The 18,616-nt window shown below is 42.9% G+C and overlaps 1 protein-coding gene across 1 annotated transcript in view; it reads right to left on the reverse strand.

Annotated features, from left to right (window-relative positions):
* Positions 1-200: 200 nt before the first annotated feature.
* LOC124556104 (uncharacterized MFS-type transporter C09D4.1-like) overlaps positions 201-18,616 on the reverse strand; it is a 95,047-nt gene continuing 76,631 nt past the window's right edge. The window contains exon 7 of the mRNA XM_047130128.1: positions 201-489. Coding sequence (XP_046986084.1) covers positions 201-489 — 289 coding nt within the window. The remainder of the gene's footprint in view (positions 490-18,616) is intronic.

Below are 18,616 nucleotides of genomic sequence, written 5' to 3' on the forward strand. Positions count from 1 at the left end.
TTTGTACCTCGTGTACGTGATACTACATCCACCTATACATATGTGCTCATCACTGTCCCACGATTTTTGTCACCTCAGTGCACAGCACATAGGATATTGTTGCCAATTACTGCTCTGCATTCAGATGCACCACTGCCACGAGGGTACGAGAGGTATTTATAGCGCGAAGGAGGAGACAGTACGCTGAAGGGTGGGAGCATTTATTGAACGAGCGCGGTCGGCGGCCGGCGCTGGTAGGCGCGCGTGCGGCGCAGGTCCGGGCGGACGCAGGCGGTGAGCAGCAGCCCGGCGGCGAGCTGCGCGCAGAGGACCGCGTGCGCCCAGCCGTGGCCAGCCGCCTCCAGCAGCCAGCCGTGCAGCAGCGTGACGGGCACGCCCGCGCTCTGACCCGCCGCCGTCAGGAACGCCGCCGACACGCTCTCCGGCTCGGGGTACGTCAGCTCCGCTGCGAACTCCATCGCCACCGGGATGAACCCTCCGGACGCCAAGCTGCGCACACACTCGTCTTACATCAACGAGTTTCTATACGTACAGATTCTACACCTACATCTACATCTACACTGTTACTCTGCAATTCACACTTACTCATCGAAATAAGTGTCCAAGGAATAGAGAAGTAGCTGGAATCGCTCAACAGAGGAAAGTCCACTGCACCTGACGGGACACCAATTCGATTCTACACAGAGTACGGGAAAGAACTTGCCCCCCTTCTAACAGCCTTGTACCGCAAGTCTCTAGAGGAACGGAAGGTTCCAAATGATTGGAAAAGAGCGCAGGTAGTTCCAGTCTTCAAGAAGGGTCGTCGAGCAGATGCGCAAAACTATAGACCTATATCTCTGACAACGATATGTTGTAGAATTTTAGAACGTGTTTTTTGCTCGCGTATCATGTCGTTTCTGGAAACCCAGAATCTACAAAGTAGGAATGAACATGGATTCCGGAAACAGCGATCGTGTGAGACCCAACTCGTTTTATTTGTTCGTGAGACCCAGAAAATATTAGATACAGGCTCCCAGGTAGATGCTATTTTCCTTGACTTCCGGAAGGCGTTCGATACAGTTCCGCACTGTCGCCTGATAAACAAAGGAAGAGCCTATGGAATATCAGACCAGCTGTGTGGCTGGATTGAAGAGTTTTTAGCAAACAGAACACAGCATGTTGTTCTCAATGGAGAGACGTCTACAGACGTTAAAGTAACCTCTGGCGTGCGACAGGGGAGTGTTATGGGACCATTGCTTTTCACAATATATATATAAATGACCTAGTAGATAGTGTTGAAGTTCCATGTGGCTTTTCGCGGATGATGCTGTAGTATACAGAGAAGTTGCAGCATTAGAAAATTGTAGCGAAATGCAGGAAGATCTGCAACGTATAGGCACTTGGTGCAGGGAGTGGCAACTGACCTTTAACATTGACAAATGTAATGTATTGCGAATACATAGAAAGAAGGATCCTTTATTGTATGATTATATGATAGTGGCACAAACACTGGTAGCAGTTATTTCTGTAAAATATCTAGGAGTATGCGTGCGGAACGATTTGAAGTGGAATGATCAAATAAAATTAATTGTTGGTAAGGCGGGTACCAGGTTGAGATTCATTGGGAGAGTCCTTAGAAAATGTAGTCCATCAACAAAGGAGGTGGCTTACAAAACACTCGTTCGACCTATACTTGAGTATTGCTCATCAGTGTGGGATCCGTACCGGGTTGACGGAGGAGATAGAGAAGATCCAAAGAAGAGCGGCGCGTTTCGTCACAGGGTTATTTGGTAACCGTGATAGCGTTACGGAGATGTTTAGCAAACTCAAGTGGCAGACTCTGCAAGAGAGGCGCTCTGCATCGCGGTGTAGCTTGCTGTCCAGGTTTCGAGAGGGTGCGTTTCTGGATGAGATATCGAATATATTGCTTCTCCCTACTTATACCTCCCGAGGAGATCACGAATGTAAAATTAGAGAGATTCGAGCGCGCACGGAGGCTTTCCGGCAGTCGTTCTTCCCGCGAGCCATACGTGACTGGAACAGGAAAAGGAGGTAATGACAGTGGCACGTAAAGTGCCCTCCGCCATACACAGTTGGGTGGCTTGCGGAGTATAAATGTAGATGTAGATGTAGACGTGCCTGGCAAAGGGTTCATCGAACCATTTTCATACTACTCCTCTACGATTCCACTCTCGAATGGCTCGTGGGAAAAAGGAACACCTAAATCTTTCCGTTCGAGATCTGATTTCTCTTATTTTATTATGATGATCATTTCTCCCTACGTAGGTGGGTATCAACAAAATATTTAAGCATTCGGGAGAGGAAGTTGGTGATTGAAATTTCCTAAATAGATCTCACCGCAAAGAAAACCGCCTTTGTTACAGTGACTGCCACCCCAACTCCCGTATCGTATCAGTGACACACTCACCCCTATTGCGCCATAACACGAAACTATCTGCCCTTCTTTGCACTTTTTCGACGTCCTCCTTCAATCCTACCTGGAAAGGATTTTATACCGTGCAGCAATATTCCAGCAGAGGACGGACAAGTGTAATGTAGGCTGTCTCTTTAGTGGGTTTGTCGCATCTCATAAGCGTTCTACCAAGAAAGCGCAGTCTTTGTTTCGCCTTCCCCACAATATTACCTATGTGGTCTTTCCAATTTGAGTTGCTCGTAATTGTAGTTCCTAGGTATTTAGTCGAATTGACAGCCCTTAGATTTGTGCGATTTATCGTATACCCAAAATTTATCGGATTTCTTTTAGTACTCATGTAGATGACCTCGCACTTTTCTTTGTTTAGTGCCAATTGCCACTTTTCGCACCACACAGAAATTCTCTCTAGATCATTTTGTAATTGGAATTGATCGTCTGATGATTTTACTAGACGGTAAATTACAGCGTCATCTGCAAACAATCTAAGGGGGCTGCTCAGATTATCACCTAGATCATTTATATAAATCAGGAACACCAGAGGGCCTATGACACTACCTTGCAGAACGCCAGATATCACTTCTGTTCTACTCGACGATTTATCGTCTATCATTACCAACTGTGACCTCTGTGAGAGAAAATCACAAATCCAGTCACACAACTGAGACGATACTCCATATGCACGCAATTTGATTAGTAGTCACTTGTGAGGAACGGTATCTTCTGGAAATCTAGGAATATGGAATCGATCTGAGATCCCTTGTCGACAGCACTCATTATTTCATGGGAATAAAGAGCTATCTGTGTTGCACAAGAACGATATTTTCTGAATTCGTGTTGGTTATGTATCAGTAAGTCATTTTCTTTAAGGCGATTCATAATGCTCGAATACCGTATATTCTCCAAAATCCTACTGCAAATTGAGGTCAGTGATATGGGTCTGTAATTCAATGGGTTACTCCTATTTCCTTTCTTGAATATTGGTGTGACCTGTGCTACTTTCCAGTCTTTAGGAACAGACCTTTCGTCAAGTGCTAAGAAAGGCGCTTTTGTGTCTGCATACTCTGAGAGGAACCTGATTGGTATACCATCTGGACCGGAAGACTTGCCTTTCTTATGTGATTTGAGTTGTTTTGCAACACCTAAGATATCTACTTTTATGTCACTCATGCTAACAGCTGTTCTGGTTTCGAATTCTAGAATATTTACTTCGTCTTCTTTGGCAAAGGAATTACGGAAAACTGTATTTAGTAACTCCGCTTTAGTGGCACCATCATCGGTAACATTTCCATCGCTATCGCGCAGTGACGGTATTGACTGTTTTTTGCCACTGGTATAGTCTACTTATGACCGGAATCTCTTTGGGTTTTCTACCATATTTGAGACAATATTTCATTGTGGAAACTATTAAAAACATCTCGCATTGACGTTCGCACTAAATTTCGAGCTTCCGTAAAACTTAGCCAGTCTCAGGTATTTTGCGTTCTTCTGAATTTGGCATGCTTTATTCGTTTCTTCTGCAACAATGTTCTGACGGGTTTTGTGTACCATGGTGGATCAGTCCCGTCTCTTGTTGTCTTATGCGGTATGAATCTATCTATTGGTGTCTACATCTACATGGATACTCTGCAAATCACATTCAAGTGCCTGGCAAAGGGTTCATCGAACCACCTTCACAATTCTCTATTATTCCAATCTCGTATAGCGCGCGGAATTGATTCAGAAAGAACATAAACAATAAGTTTACTATTATCAATCACAATTTATTTATAACGATAAACCGTTTCGAAGGTTTAAACCTCCATCATCAGGTGAATTTACATATGTTAGTACGACATGTGTATGTGTTGTGTTACGATTTTGCAATAACTGTTTAGTATAGAAACAGGAACACTGTTTCAGAACATGGTTTTGGGGAAATTTTTGACTAAAATGTAAGCTTATATCGAAAGTTGAAAATAAAACAAGCAAAATAGAGTACTTCCAGCGGTAACAGACTCTTTTCTCTGCCGTAACACATCACATGTAAACTGTCAAATTTTGTTTACAAATTATTTTGCTAACAAAATATGACACTTCACATGTGGTGTGTTACGTCAGAGAAACGAGTCTGTGACCACTGGAGGTATTCTATTTTCGTCTTTAGATATAAGCTTAGAGTTTAGTCAAAAACCTCTCCAAAACCATGTTGTGAAATACTGATTCTGTTTCTTCACTAGACAGTGCTACAAGTTACCCCAAAATCGTAACAACACACTCATATATCATACTAACACAGGTAAATCCACCTAATGATGGAGGTTTAAACCTTCGGAACGCGTTGCGGATATAAATAAACAGTGACTGGTAATGGTGAAATTGTTGTTTCATTCGATGTCAGTAACAGTCACGGTAAAGCCTAACCTAAAATGTTCCCATTTAAAGAAAGAACAGATTTCAATTGTTTGTTGCAGACAAACTGTGAAAGACAGAAACACATTGCGCATGTCGCTGGATAATGGAAGGTTCAAAGTTTTATGTTCTTGCAGACACTATACCATACACTCAACGTGATCGCCGTGAGTTGCTCGAGAAACATCGAAACGGCAGTCCATTTCATTCCACACCCAAATCAACAGGTCCTGTTAATTGAATCGACAGCTTCAACAATTCGATTTCTCAGATCTTATAAAGATCATTTCTTTATGTTTTTCCTGAATATCTCTAAAGCGGCGGTTTCTATCGAAAATGTTTCCCATTACTGAATTAAAATGCATCAAACGTCCTACAGAAAAGGTCCTCTTCATTTTTCTCTAGAAGTAATAGTTCCCAGGATGCAGGTGATGGAAATATCGCAGATTATTAAAAATAGTGTTTTAATGGTATAAAATTGATGTTTAATGGTAAGTGAACCAGATTAAGAACAAATGTTAAATGTGTGTACCACATCTAAGTGTAGGATAACCGTATTAAGGGATAAATTCTGTTCTGAGTGGGTAACGGTGTGGAAAGAGAGGGGTCGAGGTTAGAGGCATGACGGCAGGGAGGTCGCCAGATAGTTTTCATGCAGTTCCCTCCTCCTTAAGTCTGCAAACTGAACAGCGACCAGGCGATTCCCCATTCTGTCTACCTCACTACATCACTAAAAGCAGCTGAGGTATTTCACACTTCCGCAGCTCGCCTTATGAATCACTAGTGACTGAATGTACAGACATGCCCAGGTCTGTGTATTTTCCACAATATGCTTCAACACGGTATGGAATACGTATATTAATTATTAATAACACTAACGTAATAAACGCATAAGAGCATAATCTACGTAAATCTCTCCACACTGTTCCACACTGCTAGAGGGGAAATTGATTCTTAGTCATGTTGTATTGCAACATTTCTTGTCTATTTTTCCCATGTAAACAAAATAACTTCACTGAACTAGTGTTTACATAGTTGAGCTATTTTCAGCTTACTAAGTGAGTATTTATTTGCCGTTGTTACATGAGCCATTGTGTTAAAAAGCTGCACAGCAGGTGCTATCAGCTGTCTGCCAGATTTAAGAACTTCTTTAATGTAATGTGTTGGCAAAATGTATTCAACAATGTTGATTTCATTGACTCCACTATCAGTGCCTGGAATACTTTCCGCAGAATGAGAGGTAGAAAATGCATCACCCCAACATCTGAGGAGGGACCATTAGGCTCTGTAACAGGAGCAGGTTGCCGTGGTGTTATGGAACTTCAGATATTTCAACATGAGTCCATCATTAGTGCAACTGCCATTCTAGATTTTAACATGATCAGTCCTATTCCATCAAACATACTAATACCCATCTTGCAAGATATTCTGTGGAAATGTGGCAAGTGACTCCACTCAGTGTAAGTGCCATCAATTCGTGAACTGATGAGATTGTTATAGTCTACTAGTAACACAGTTAATGGTGAGAGAAGTGTAGCAACTTTGTGGTCATCCATTAATTCACCAGCAAGTGACTACAACACAAGTACATGGCTTTGCAATATGCTGTCAACAACAGACAGCAGAAAGATGCCAAATTTACCAGTCCAATCGCTTTCCCACCAATACTACACAAGTCACTCACAAAATTACAGTTAAAATTAAACATTTCTCAGACAATGTTCATAGGAACGTATTTTATATAAATGTTCATTTAACAACTAAAATAATTACTTATTTAATAAACTGAAAACATCTTACTGTATAAAGATAAGCTCAGTGACGTTTTTTTGTCTACTCACATAAGAGAACTGGACAGTCTGTCTGTAAACTGAAAAGTGAACGGCACTTGTTGAAGGGGAAGTTGCCTTTCCTGAAAGGACACTATAGTTGCCGTCAGGATGACTAAGAATCAATTTTCCCTCAAGCAGTCTAGAACAGTGTGCATAGATTTACGTAGAAACTGTCCATTAGCTTCTCTTTTGTTAGTAATCTAATTCCACTTCGCAATTCATATCTGTATTCAATATAGTGTTAACACATTCGTTCAAATACACCCCACCAACGCTCCACCCCTCCCCCCCCCCCCCCCCCCTCGCCATCCGACACCTGAAGTGTCTGCACACTGCATCTCCAGTCTCCAGTGATTCATAATGCGAACTGCGGAAGGGTTGATATAACTTTGTGAAATACCCTATAGTTGTTTTTTGTGATTTAGTAACTAGAGAGAGAGGGGACTCACATGCTCGCTCTGCGGTTCACAGACCTATAAAGGAACTGCATGGCCGCAAAATCACGACCTGCCTTCCCTCGCATATCAACTCTCCACAGTCTCCGTCACCCTCTCCACCCAGTAACTTCCCAATAACACAATTTTTCTCTTAATATGCTCTTGCACTTATATGTCCTAAACACGTTTAATATATGTTCTTCACCCACTTCATTTAACAATAAACGTTAATTTTATACCATTAAAACACTATTTTTAGTAAATTGAGATTTATCCAGCCCCTGCAAAGCGGGAACTGTCAGTCCTACAGGAAAAACGAAGGGGTCATTTTTTGTAGGATATTTAAGGCAGTTTAATTTAGTTGTGGGAAATATTTTCACTAAAAGCCAAAGGTTTCGAGATATTCTAGAAAAACATAAAAAACTAAACTTGTAGCGCCATCTCCCCCTCAGCATCATGCTCACACCCCACTGTTCAGGATTTTTGGTATACTGTTCATGACACAAATGTTTTATTGAAGATGATTCTTGTAGTAGCAAGATAGATGATAGTGGAAACTAGCCGCATGGGAAGTTGCTCCCCAAACCGACATTCCGTTCTGTGCATTGTACAGGTGCATGTCTATGAAGGCATTACCTTCTGTCAGAGGTACAATATTGTTCTACGTCTACAGCTTATGTTCGCTCGCATTGCACTGCGCTTCCTGTTTCGAAGCACTTATACAGGGGTTGCAAAGAAGTATGGAAACACCAAAAGCGCAAAACGTTTCCATGACTGTTAAGGTCTAGGAAACCTGTTGGCATTGAAAACAACTTCTAGTTGTCTCGGAATGAATGTATACAGATTCTGTATGGTTTTCAAATGAATCATATACTATTCCTCCTGCAAAATAGTGGCAAGATCAGGTAATAATGATGGAGGTGGATACCTATCACGTCGCCTTTTCTCCAAAGTAGACTAAGAAGGTTCAAGATATTGGGATCTGTGACTGTCATGGTCGGAGGAGATGCGACTGTTCATCCTCCCGCTCACAAAACCAGTCCTTGACTATGCCAGCTGTGTGACCAGGAGCCCCGTCGTCTTGGAAAATAGCATCATCAATAGTGATCAAACATTTTACCTTGGAATGGACATGATCAGTCAAAATGGTCACGTGATGCTTGGTTGTAAAGTGACTGCGAAGAGTGCCGTTGGAAAACCACTGTATAGCTACTCAAATCATCACCGAATCCCCTTCACGTTTCACTTTTGGGATGTAAACTCGGCCAGAAGTTGGAAACAGTGTGAAGTAAGAGTCATTCGACCAAACTGCTTTCTTCCATTGCTCCACAGACCACGTGTTATGTCTTTATCATCATATTTTCCTGTTGCGGACATTTGTATCACTACTGAGTGATTTTGGAATTCGGTTCTCCCTTTAAATACCGTGGTTATGGAGCTCCCTTCGTATTGTTTTGGTAATCACAAGGTTCGCGAGTGCGACATTCGTCCTACAGTGACTTTTGAAATTGTCGTCCTCTTATTTTTGGTCACAATCCTCTTGAATAACCGGTCGTCACGATCATACACTTTCATCCGCGTTGTGACTTACGGTGCCTCTTGAAACCCCAAACACTTCTGCTCTCTTGTTTACGGAAGGACCCATCATGCGAACATCAAGACGTAGCCCATTTTCTAATTCACGTAGCTCCGACATAATGCACTCACAACTACGGAGAAAATTATGCTGACCACGACTGCCAGTTGGAAGGTTCTGAGACACGGCACAGGTGCTGCATTTATGTTCAAGCATGGACGTCTCGCGGTTTTCCCATATTTTTGTCTAACCATGTAGTTCCACAGAAATACAGCAGATACCCTCGTTGTGGTAAAGGAACGTAAGTCACCTAATATAAGCAAGTCTCCCAGCTAAGACTGTATACCAATTACGTATCTTTCACAGTATGGTGATGAAATCGATCGCTCTTTACCAGTCATGAACAACTGTTTGTTCGACAAAAGATCTGTACCTAAAGACTGGAACGTTGCGTCGGCCACACCGCGTTAGCACATTGTTCAAATGGCTCCAAGCACTATGGGACTTAACATCTGAGGTCATCAGTCCCCTACACTTAAAACTACTTAAACCTAACTAACCTAAGGACATCTCACACATCCATTCCCCAGACAGGATTCGAACTTGCGACCGTAGCAGCAGCGCGGTTCCGGACTCAAGCGCCTAGAACCGCTCAGACACAGTGGCCGGCTAGAACACTGTGAAATGCCTCGAAGAAAATTACCTAGTGATACATAACCAGCATGGATTCAGAAATTATCGTTCTTTTGAAATACAAATGGCTGTGTTTTCACACTATGTAATGGAAATGAGCGTTTGGCGTCATTGGCCTGGAGGCCCCTTGCGGGGCAGGTCCGACCGCCTTAGTGCAGGTCTTATTACATTCGACACCACATTGGGCGACCTGTGAGCCGGATGGGGATGAAATGATGATGAAGACAACACAACACCCAGTCCCTGAGCGGAGAAAATCTCTTACCCAGCCGGGAATCGAACCCGGGCCCGTAGGACGGCAATCCATCACGCTGACCACTCAGCTATCGGGGCGGACATACTAGGTAATAAGTGCTATCGGCAAAGGATCTCAACTTGATTCCGCATTGTGAGGGTATATACCTATAAGAATGACTGAAAACTTAAAAAGACAGACACGGCATCTTTTTGCGATGTGAGGAACAGGCGTCTGGGCTATAGTATGTTTTGACAATCACGGAGACGTGAGATCTTAGAGGCCGCGCAAGAATCGCGTAGGAATGGGAAAAACGACCGGTTAAAACCGATACCGGTATTTTAGTTCTGAATAATCGGTATTTTTCGATATTTGTTTCGTCTCTGTTATAACAGGACTTCACATTTTTTACTAAAATCCGAGTAAAAAAACCAGCATATCAATTTATCATAGCAGCAGTGTGAAAATTTTTGGTTTTAAAATAAAACCTCTATAAAAGCCACTAACATTTATTTGTAAAATTTCAATTTCTTTAAAATATTGGGTCATTCCAGAAATTGGAAAAGCCATGAACCCTATTTTAATAACAATGCCTGCAGTTAAAAACAAGCAACAGACACATAGCTTAAGAAGCGGTGCAGCATTACAGAGACAATAACGTACCTGTTGCCGTGTGGCGTGATCTGTTTAGCTTGTACGCACGTACGTGCAATGTGGAAGACTTGCCTCCCACTTGGTCTATGCGGTAGTTTCTCGCTATCGTCGTCGGCTGAGACATTAGTTGTATTGCAGAGTGATACCATTTTACGAAGTGCGGTAGCAATAGAAAAATCCACAGTCTTCCTAAGAAGTGAAGGTAAATTTGATCGATATATCTATAACTTCGTTGAAGTGCTTTAAACTTGGTGTAATAATTGATCCCTTAATTTTTTGGTTATTTCAGGGTGAAAAACTGATACCATACAAAAGTGACGCTGTAGGGAGGCAGTCATCTAGCGAGTTTTCGCTGTCGGTGTCACTAGGCTCGTCTCCTTCAGCTTCGCAATCTTTGCTGCAGATCATGAAATCTATTTCTGCTGCCCCTCAAGCTCATATCGATCGTCAGCTCCTACACCTTCACCTTCATTATAATTTTTCAATGTTTGTTTGAAATTTATGTTTATTACTGCAAGTGACAATAAGACCGAAGATCTATTATTTCGGAAACCAGTAATTTTTAGTGGTTTTAAGGGTCATGTTAAACTTCTACATCTACATCCACATCTACATGGATACTCTGCAAATCACATTTAAGTGCCTGGCAGAGGTTTCATCAAACCACCTTCACAATTCTCTATTATTACAATCTCATACAGCATGCGGAAAGAACGAACACCTATATCTTTCTGTACGAGCTCTGATTTCCCTTATTTTGTCATGGTGATCGTTTCTTTCTATGTAGGTCGGTGTCAACAAAATATTTTCGCATTCGGAGGAGAAAGTTAGTTGGAATTTTGTGAGATGATTCCGCTGCCACGAAAAAAGCCTTTAATGATGTCAGTAGCAGGGCAAGGATGGGGTCACACTACTCTCCATTGTTGCCAAATTTATTAAAGATGGTGGGCCCAATATGGCAGCGATAGATGTGGCAATGTCGCAGTGACGTAATGGCAGGAAGTTCAAATTTTGGTGGGGAAACAGGTCAATTAGGCTACCTCCACTAACCTAACCCCTCTCCTGGCCTCCCCCCTCCCCTCTCTTCCACCTCCACAAAAAATGGCAGGAAGTTCAATTTTGGTAGGAAAAAAATGTCAGTTGGGCCACATCCACTAAACTAAGAAAATTGTGGAAAAAATGTCACTTGGGCCACCTCCAATAACCTAAGTCATCCAACCACCATCTCTTCCTTGGAACTGGAGGAAAAACGACACAGCCTGTGCTGGATAGGATGGACATAATTCTTTATTTTGCATGCAGTGTTTATTTAAACAATTTTAGTTGTCACAGGCAGTAGCTCCATCCAGTATGTTTACCATTAGGCCCAGAGACTAACTGAGCTAGTACCCAGTACTGCCACAAGAGGACACTGTCCTCTCATGGCGGTCTGGGGAAAAATGGCAGGAAAAGGAATGAGTCGGTGACCAGATGATGGAGACAGGAAGAAATATACCTTATTTATTTTGGAACAATTTATTTATGGATGGATTTCACTTAGTTCATTTATTACATATATACAAAATACTCGCTCTGACATGCTTGAGGTCATACTACATAGCATACAGACCTGCAAACTACTCATGTATCAGCGAAATAATGCAGTACACTGATGAACAGGCACGAAAACAACTCGTAAATTGTCAAAATAATGCTTGTAAACCACTATACAAATACTCTTACTACTCGAAAACTGTCGAAATAATGCAGTGCACAAACACTCATTGCATGTAAAAACGCTTTTAGTGTTCTGCACTTAACCTGTTGTTCTGCTCCATGTCACCAACCCACCCACCCCATCCCCTTAACTATTGCACCACTAACACCACGTTGATACAACAAATGTATGCAAATTAATTATGCATATTAATAAAAAAGCTATCCTTCACAAGTGGGGAAGCTTCTTTATTTCCCAGCACCCTATTGGTGGGGGAAATCTATCGAATATATTTTACACAAAAGATAACTAATAAAAAACATCCCGCCACCCGACGCAGATGCTGCCAACTCCGCACACGTGCTTTGCAGGGCCAGTCAGATCCGAGTCACTGCCGTAGAGATGAACGACGAGGCATGAGCCACTGCTCTCAGTCTGCTACCGCCTGCAGCCATGTCTGTTTACAGGTCTACAGTTAGAGTTCTTCGAGTTTTACATTGATGTCTCATGTCTATGTAAATAACAGTCAAGTTCCCCTCTGGACACACTATATAAATATTTTGCAGTGCTTCCCACAGTAATACTCGGTGGATTATCCATGGTGAACCTGATGGGACTCCCAGTCCCACATGAAGGATATGTTGGACTGTGCGTTCATGTTTAACGTTGCTCCAGCGATGATGCATAGCCTTTGTACCTGCAGTCCAGCGAAGACCTAATTGCCGAGCGACTCACCATCTCAAGCACAGCTAAAAGGTTGTCAGTGTTATACTGACGTCACAGGCCTATGTAAATAAGAGCCAAGTCTCCCTCTGGATGCGCTATAGAAATCTTTTGCAGTGCTTTCAGAAACTGTTAACGAAAATAGTCCAGAATAACACCGAATGCATTCTTTCTGATGCTCCTAACGGCAGAGCCCGTTGATCACATATCGGCCTTCCATGAAAATCGTAAAGTGTCGCAGGAATAGTTATTGGTCGCTGTTGTTGTTGTTGTTGTAAGAGCTTTAGTGATGTCTCAGCTTGTCTGCATGGAAATTCTTGCCCTAATAGGAGCTGTTTAGAAAGTAGCTCAGAATAACACCGAATGCATTCTTTCTGATGGTGCTAACGAGACATCCCGTGCTAACCTTCCTGGAAATCGTGATGTCCTGCTTTCAACAAACGCATCTGAAATGGTAAACGTTCTCACCGCTATGTATAGGCTCCTATGTGCCAGCACAAAGAATGTCTTGTGAATGAATCGAGCATTCTGATTGGCTCTTGCTGAATTTACCACGCCAAATTACTGCTACTGCCAGTATGGGAGCACTGTCTCCCATTTTTTCCTGCAGACGAGACTTTCAGCAGCAAAAATATTTTTTACATATCGCCATATTGAACTGACAGTTAAACCTTGCATTAGTGGTCTACACATCGTCAAATACGGGAAAACACTTCGACAATTACACTGATTTGCCACTGAGGACAGAAGCTTGAATATTTCAGCGTGAAACCGATATCCATGTACCATACCGATGTAATTAACACACAATTCGTATCCTGCGCCATACAAAATCTCCACACCTGCATCCTGCATATAGCTATCTACCACCAGACCACTAGTACATATACCACAAAGACTGTTGTACAAAGGCTCAGTCAGTACCCCTCGGCACAAAGGCGTCACTGTTTCTGGCCCCGACTTGCTTGGTTTCTACACAAATCCCCAGACTCTGGGATTACAAGAACAAATTTATTTTCACATGGATTACCACAATATCATACCATTTTCGCGATACTTCCCGATATCAAGCTCATAGTAATATCGCTTGCATATCAGTATCGCTTACACAACGTAATTCCGAAGATATAGACTGGAAATTACTTCTCTAGAAACCCAAACCTTTAGCGATGTGCGGCGTACTGTAAACTGCTAACTAACTAGAAACGTATGCCATCTGCAAAGATCTTTACGTGAAAACTCGAAAAACTAGAGGAATCAGGTATTTCCACTTGTGGATACTGATGTCGGTAATATAACAGATTCCAAATCATCCTTATAATTTGCGAAGTCAACTTAGTTGTTTGTTACGTCTAGAGAACTAGAAAACGTGTCCTCCACCTGTCTTTCACCTGCTAGATGTGCACACCACAATCGATGTTCTCTCAACCAAATGGAGGTGATAAATGTGCAGACGCAGTCGATCGGACAATTTACATGGGAGGGAATAATGGTCCAGCGCAAACACATGTCCATATTGAATCTCCTCAGATTTCCACGGACATGATCACGAAAGCTGTCCAACACATACTGAGTATTAGTTCGCTATTCAACCGTGTAGAGGGCGACAGAGTTAGGTGAGCTACATTCCTGTACCCCAACTGAGCCTTCCATTTGGACGACTAATGCCATTAGCGGGAAACATGAGTCATTCCCACCACAGGCCACCGACGTCGCGCGCCATGCACCCATAGACAGGATCGTCCTAGGAAACCGGCTACATATGTATTCGATAACTGCATTTACAATTAAATATTACCATCGCAGTCTCAATTGGAAGACATTCGATGATGAGCGAAATACTCGAAAAATGCCCTGCTGACAGCAGCGGCTCTGGAAATAGAGATATCTGTACCATTCTTATGACTTGACATGCTTTTGCCTTTGCTACCACAGTATTGGACGTCAAATCCATGCCTTCCTTACGATTGCACACAGTCGTTTTCTTTGCATGTGTCAGAACACACACACACACACACACACACACACACACACACACACACACACACACACACATATATATATATATATTATAAGCCTGATGCTCAAGGTGAACCTACTACGCATTCCACACTACTAAGTATAATACTTCGCCAATAACTCATTGCTGGCGATACGAAACAATACTGAGCGAAAATCAGCGGTTCAAACGGTTCAAATGGCTCTGAGCACTATGGGACTTAACATCTGAGGTCATCAGTCCCCTAGAACTTAGAACTACTTAAACCTAACTAACCTATGGACATAACACACATCGATGCCCACGGCAGGATTCGAACCGTAGCAGTCGCGCGGTTCCGGACTTAAGCGTGTAGAACCGCTCGGCCACCGTGGCCGACGAAAATCAGCGATTACTGGACATGTTTCATTATTTTTTCTTGCGAGTGGTACCACAGTGTCTTGGAAAGAGAGACATAACAGTCTTACAGGGTGTCAGGTGTTAATAACAAGATTGCGACAACTATTTTACTGTCACATGCGATCTTGGTTTTATAGGTGCTTACAAGTATCGCTAACGGTATCCGTGTTAAACTCTATACAAGCCTTATAAATCGAGGAATGGCATTGCCTCTGAATGAAGTTTTTACAGAGAAATACCGCGGCACTTAATACAGACGGTAACTGCCTGCGTGTATATTATCAGATCAACAGTTCGGTTACATATCGCCAATGGATTTAAGCACGAAATAAAGTCACCGAATTTAGAAAGTGATTCGGCTAAGGCACGTGGTATGAAGCAACTCCCTCATACCGCCACTAGATATTTCTCCAATATTTTTAACGCATTCTGTTTCGGTGCCACGTCTGAGGTTCTGTGATATTTCCACTGGGTTATAGGCGATGGTTGATTAAGAAGGATCACAAACAGTAGATGGTATGCTGATTGAGGTCATAAGAAATGTATAGTAGCTTTTCAGATCTCTAGTGCTACGCTCTCCAGTAGAAATGATATCTGTAATCTGGAACACAAGTCTTTCCATTCAACCACATACCTGCGTTGGATCCTATGAAGAAGTCCTTTAATGATCACAAGCACTAGTGAATCATTCGCGGTACTCTCATATCTCGAAACGAGTCACCTTTTTCAAACCTGTCAGTTACAGTAAAATTCCAACGTGGCTTTCTAGGCAGTCACTATGCCTCTTGCAACTGCTGCCATACCTGCAGATTTGCACATGTGATCATTCCAATTTAAGTCGGAAGTGAGCAGAAGTCAGAGAGAGCTATATCTACCACCTTCTCCAACCCATGTAGAAACAGGCTACGCTGAGTTAGTTCGATAGGACCGTGTTTTGACCATTCGATGGAAATGGGAAAATGTCGTAGCTCCACCAACATTGTATGATGTGTAAGGTCAGCGCCAAAGGAAACCCGCTCCTCCAACACGGGGTACTATAAAGACAGTATGAACAGTTGCAGTGGTGTTTCTTATCGGAAAAATTAGGAAGACTCAACATCATACAGGTACTGCAGTCCGAAGCAGATCTGTGTGCCTCAGGGTCCATTCATGTCTATCATCTCAACAGTCTGTCATTGTTATACCGTCCCATCAGCCGGCCGGCGTGGCCGTGCGGTTGTAGGCGCTTCAGTCTGGAACCGCGTGAGCACTAGGTCGCAGGTTCGAATCCTGCCTCGGCGATGGATGTGTGTGGTGTCTTTAGGTTAGTTAGGTTTTAGTAGTTCTAAGTTCTAGGGGACTGATGACCACAGATGTTAAGTCCCACAGAAAATTAGACGTCGCTCAGTGTAAATAATGTTGCTGCTGCTACTACCATAATACACACACACACTGGATGATTTTAAATAAAAGACAGTTACAACATAAGGAAATTGGAATAGTTTTGTGGTGTTGAGGAGCGTTCCCAAACTGCTGTCCAAAGGTGATTAAGGCCTCTACATTTAAACTCATCTGTCACAGTGACAGGACAGCTGATGAGTCTGTGTTCCGTTTCGATTGATTCCTCATAATGAAATCACGTATGTGTTCACTGTTTCAGTGCTAGCCGCCTCCAGAAAGTGTCGCCCCTCCACCAGGATTCTTTCTCCATCTCAAACAATCGATGTCAGTCAATCATTATGTGGCAATCAACAGTGTACCAGTGGATGGAACAGATAGAAAAGACACCATCGATATATTGTAACAGTAAGCATCACAGTTGATAGTGCGAACAATTTTAGAAATTTGAAAGTAATTTCAACAGTGACCAATAATGTAACAGCATGCTTCCCAAGGCCGGTCGGGGTGGCCGTGCGGTTCTAGGCGCTACAGTCTGGAACTGCGTGACCGCTGCGGTCGCAGGTTCGAATCCTGCCTCGGGCATGGATGTGTGTGATGTCCTTAGGTTAGTTAGGTTTAAGTAGTTCTAAGTTCCAGGGGACTGATGACCTCAGATGTTAAGTCCCATAGTGCTCAGAGCCATTGCAACCATTTTTTTGTAGCACCTAGAACCGCTCGGCCACCCCGGCCGACTCGGAAAGTAAGGAACGGTCATTCGCGAAATGGAAAATACAGTGAAAATCTGATGAAGCTTTGCACAGATGCATTGGGCACCGTGTCTAGTAACCCTGTCGATCGCATCATGTCGTTCTTTTCAGTTCTGAGCTCACAGTGAGAACGTAAAGATGGCTAGAAATCAGCATCTCCCGCTAAGAATGAGGGCATGACGAAAGATTTCGCCTGAAGCTATGCAATCCACATAACGTAACTGTCATGTGGTTCGTTCTACACGACAATTGTCAGCCGCACTCTGCATGGGCAATGAAAATGCTCCTGCAGCGTTTTCGATTGGCGGTGTTTGATCACCCACAATACAGCCCATAATTAGTATCTCTGAGGAACCTCTGGCTATGATGACAATATTTTTTCACAGACAACGAGCTGCAGTCCAGAGTAGAAAATGATCGAAAAGCACTGGCGGCTTTCCTCTATAAAGACGGAAATGAAAAGTTGGTACAACGCTACGATAAATGTCTAAGTCTGAGCGGTGACTGCGTAGAGAAGGACCTGGAACTTGCAGCTAACCATTGCTAATAAAACGGTTTTGATTTTCACTGTGGTTTCCATTTCGTGAGCTATCTTTCCTTACTTTCCGAATAGCCCTCGCGCACGCAATGAGTGTTTGTGCACTGCACTACTTCGACAGTTTACAATTAGTAACCGTGCTTGCATAGCGTTTTAGAAGCAGTATTTTGACAATTTTATGAGTAGTTCGCAGTACCACAACAGCAAGGCCGTTTTGGTTAATGTTACAAGGCCAGATCAGTCAATCATCCAGACTGTTGCCCCTGCAACTACTGAAAAGGCTGCTGCCCCTCTGCAGGAACCACACGTTTGTCTGGCCTCTCAACAGATACCCTTCCGTTGTGGTTGCACCTACGGTACGGCTGAAAGCAAGGGGAAACTACAGCCGTAATTTTTCCCGAGGGCATGCAGCTTTACTGTATGGTTAAATGATGATGGCGTCCTCTTGGGTAAAATATTCCGGAGGTAAAATAGTCCCCCATTCGGATCTCCGGGCGGGGACTACTCAAGAGGATGTCGTTATCAGGAGAAAGAAAACTGGCGTTCTACGGATCGGAGCGTGGAATGTCAGATCCCTTAATCGGGCAGGTAGGTTAGAAAATTTAAAAAGGGAAATGAATAGGTTAAAGTTAGATATAGTGGGAATTAGTGAAGTTCGGTGGCAGGGGGGACAAGACTTCTGTTCAGGTGAATACAGGGTTATAAATACAAAAATCAAATAGGGATAATGCAAGAGTAGGTTTAATAATGAATAAAAAAAATAGGAGTGCGGGTAAGCTACTACAAACAGCATAGTGAACGTATTATAGTGGCCAAGATAGACACGAAGCCCATGCCTACTACAGTAGTACAAGTTTATATGCCAACTAGCTCTGCAGATGACGAAGAAATTGAAGAAATGTATGAT

This window comes from Schistocerca americana, chromosome X (assembly GCF_021461395.2).
Source record: "Schistocerca americana isolate TAMUIC-IGC-003095 chromosome X, iqSchAmer2.1, whole genome shotgun sequence".
In the NCBI taxonomy this organism is placed as follows: domain Eukaryota; kingdom Metazoa; phylum Arthropoda; class Insecta; order Orthoptera; family Acrididae; genus Schistocerca; species Schistocerca americana.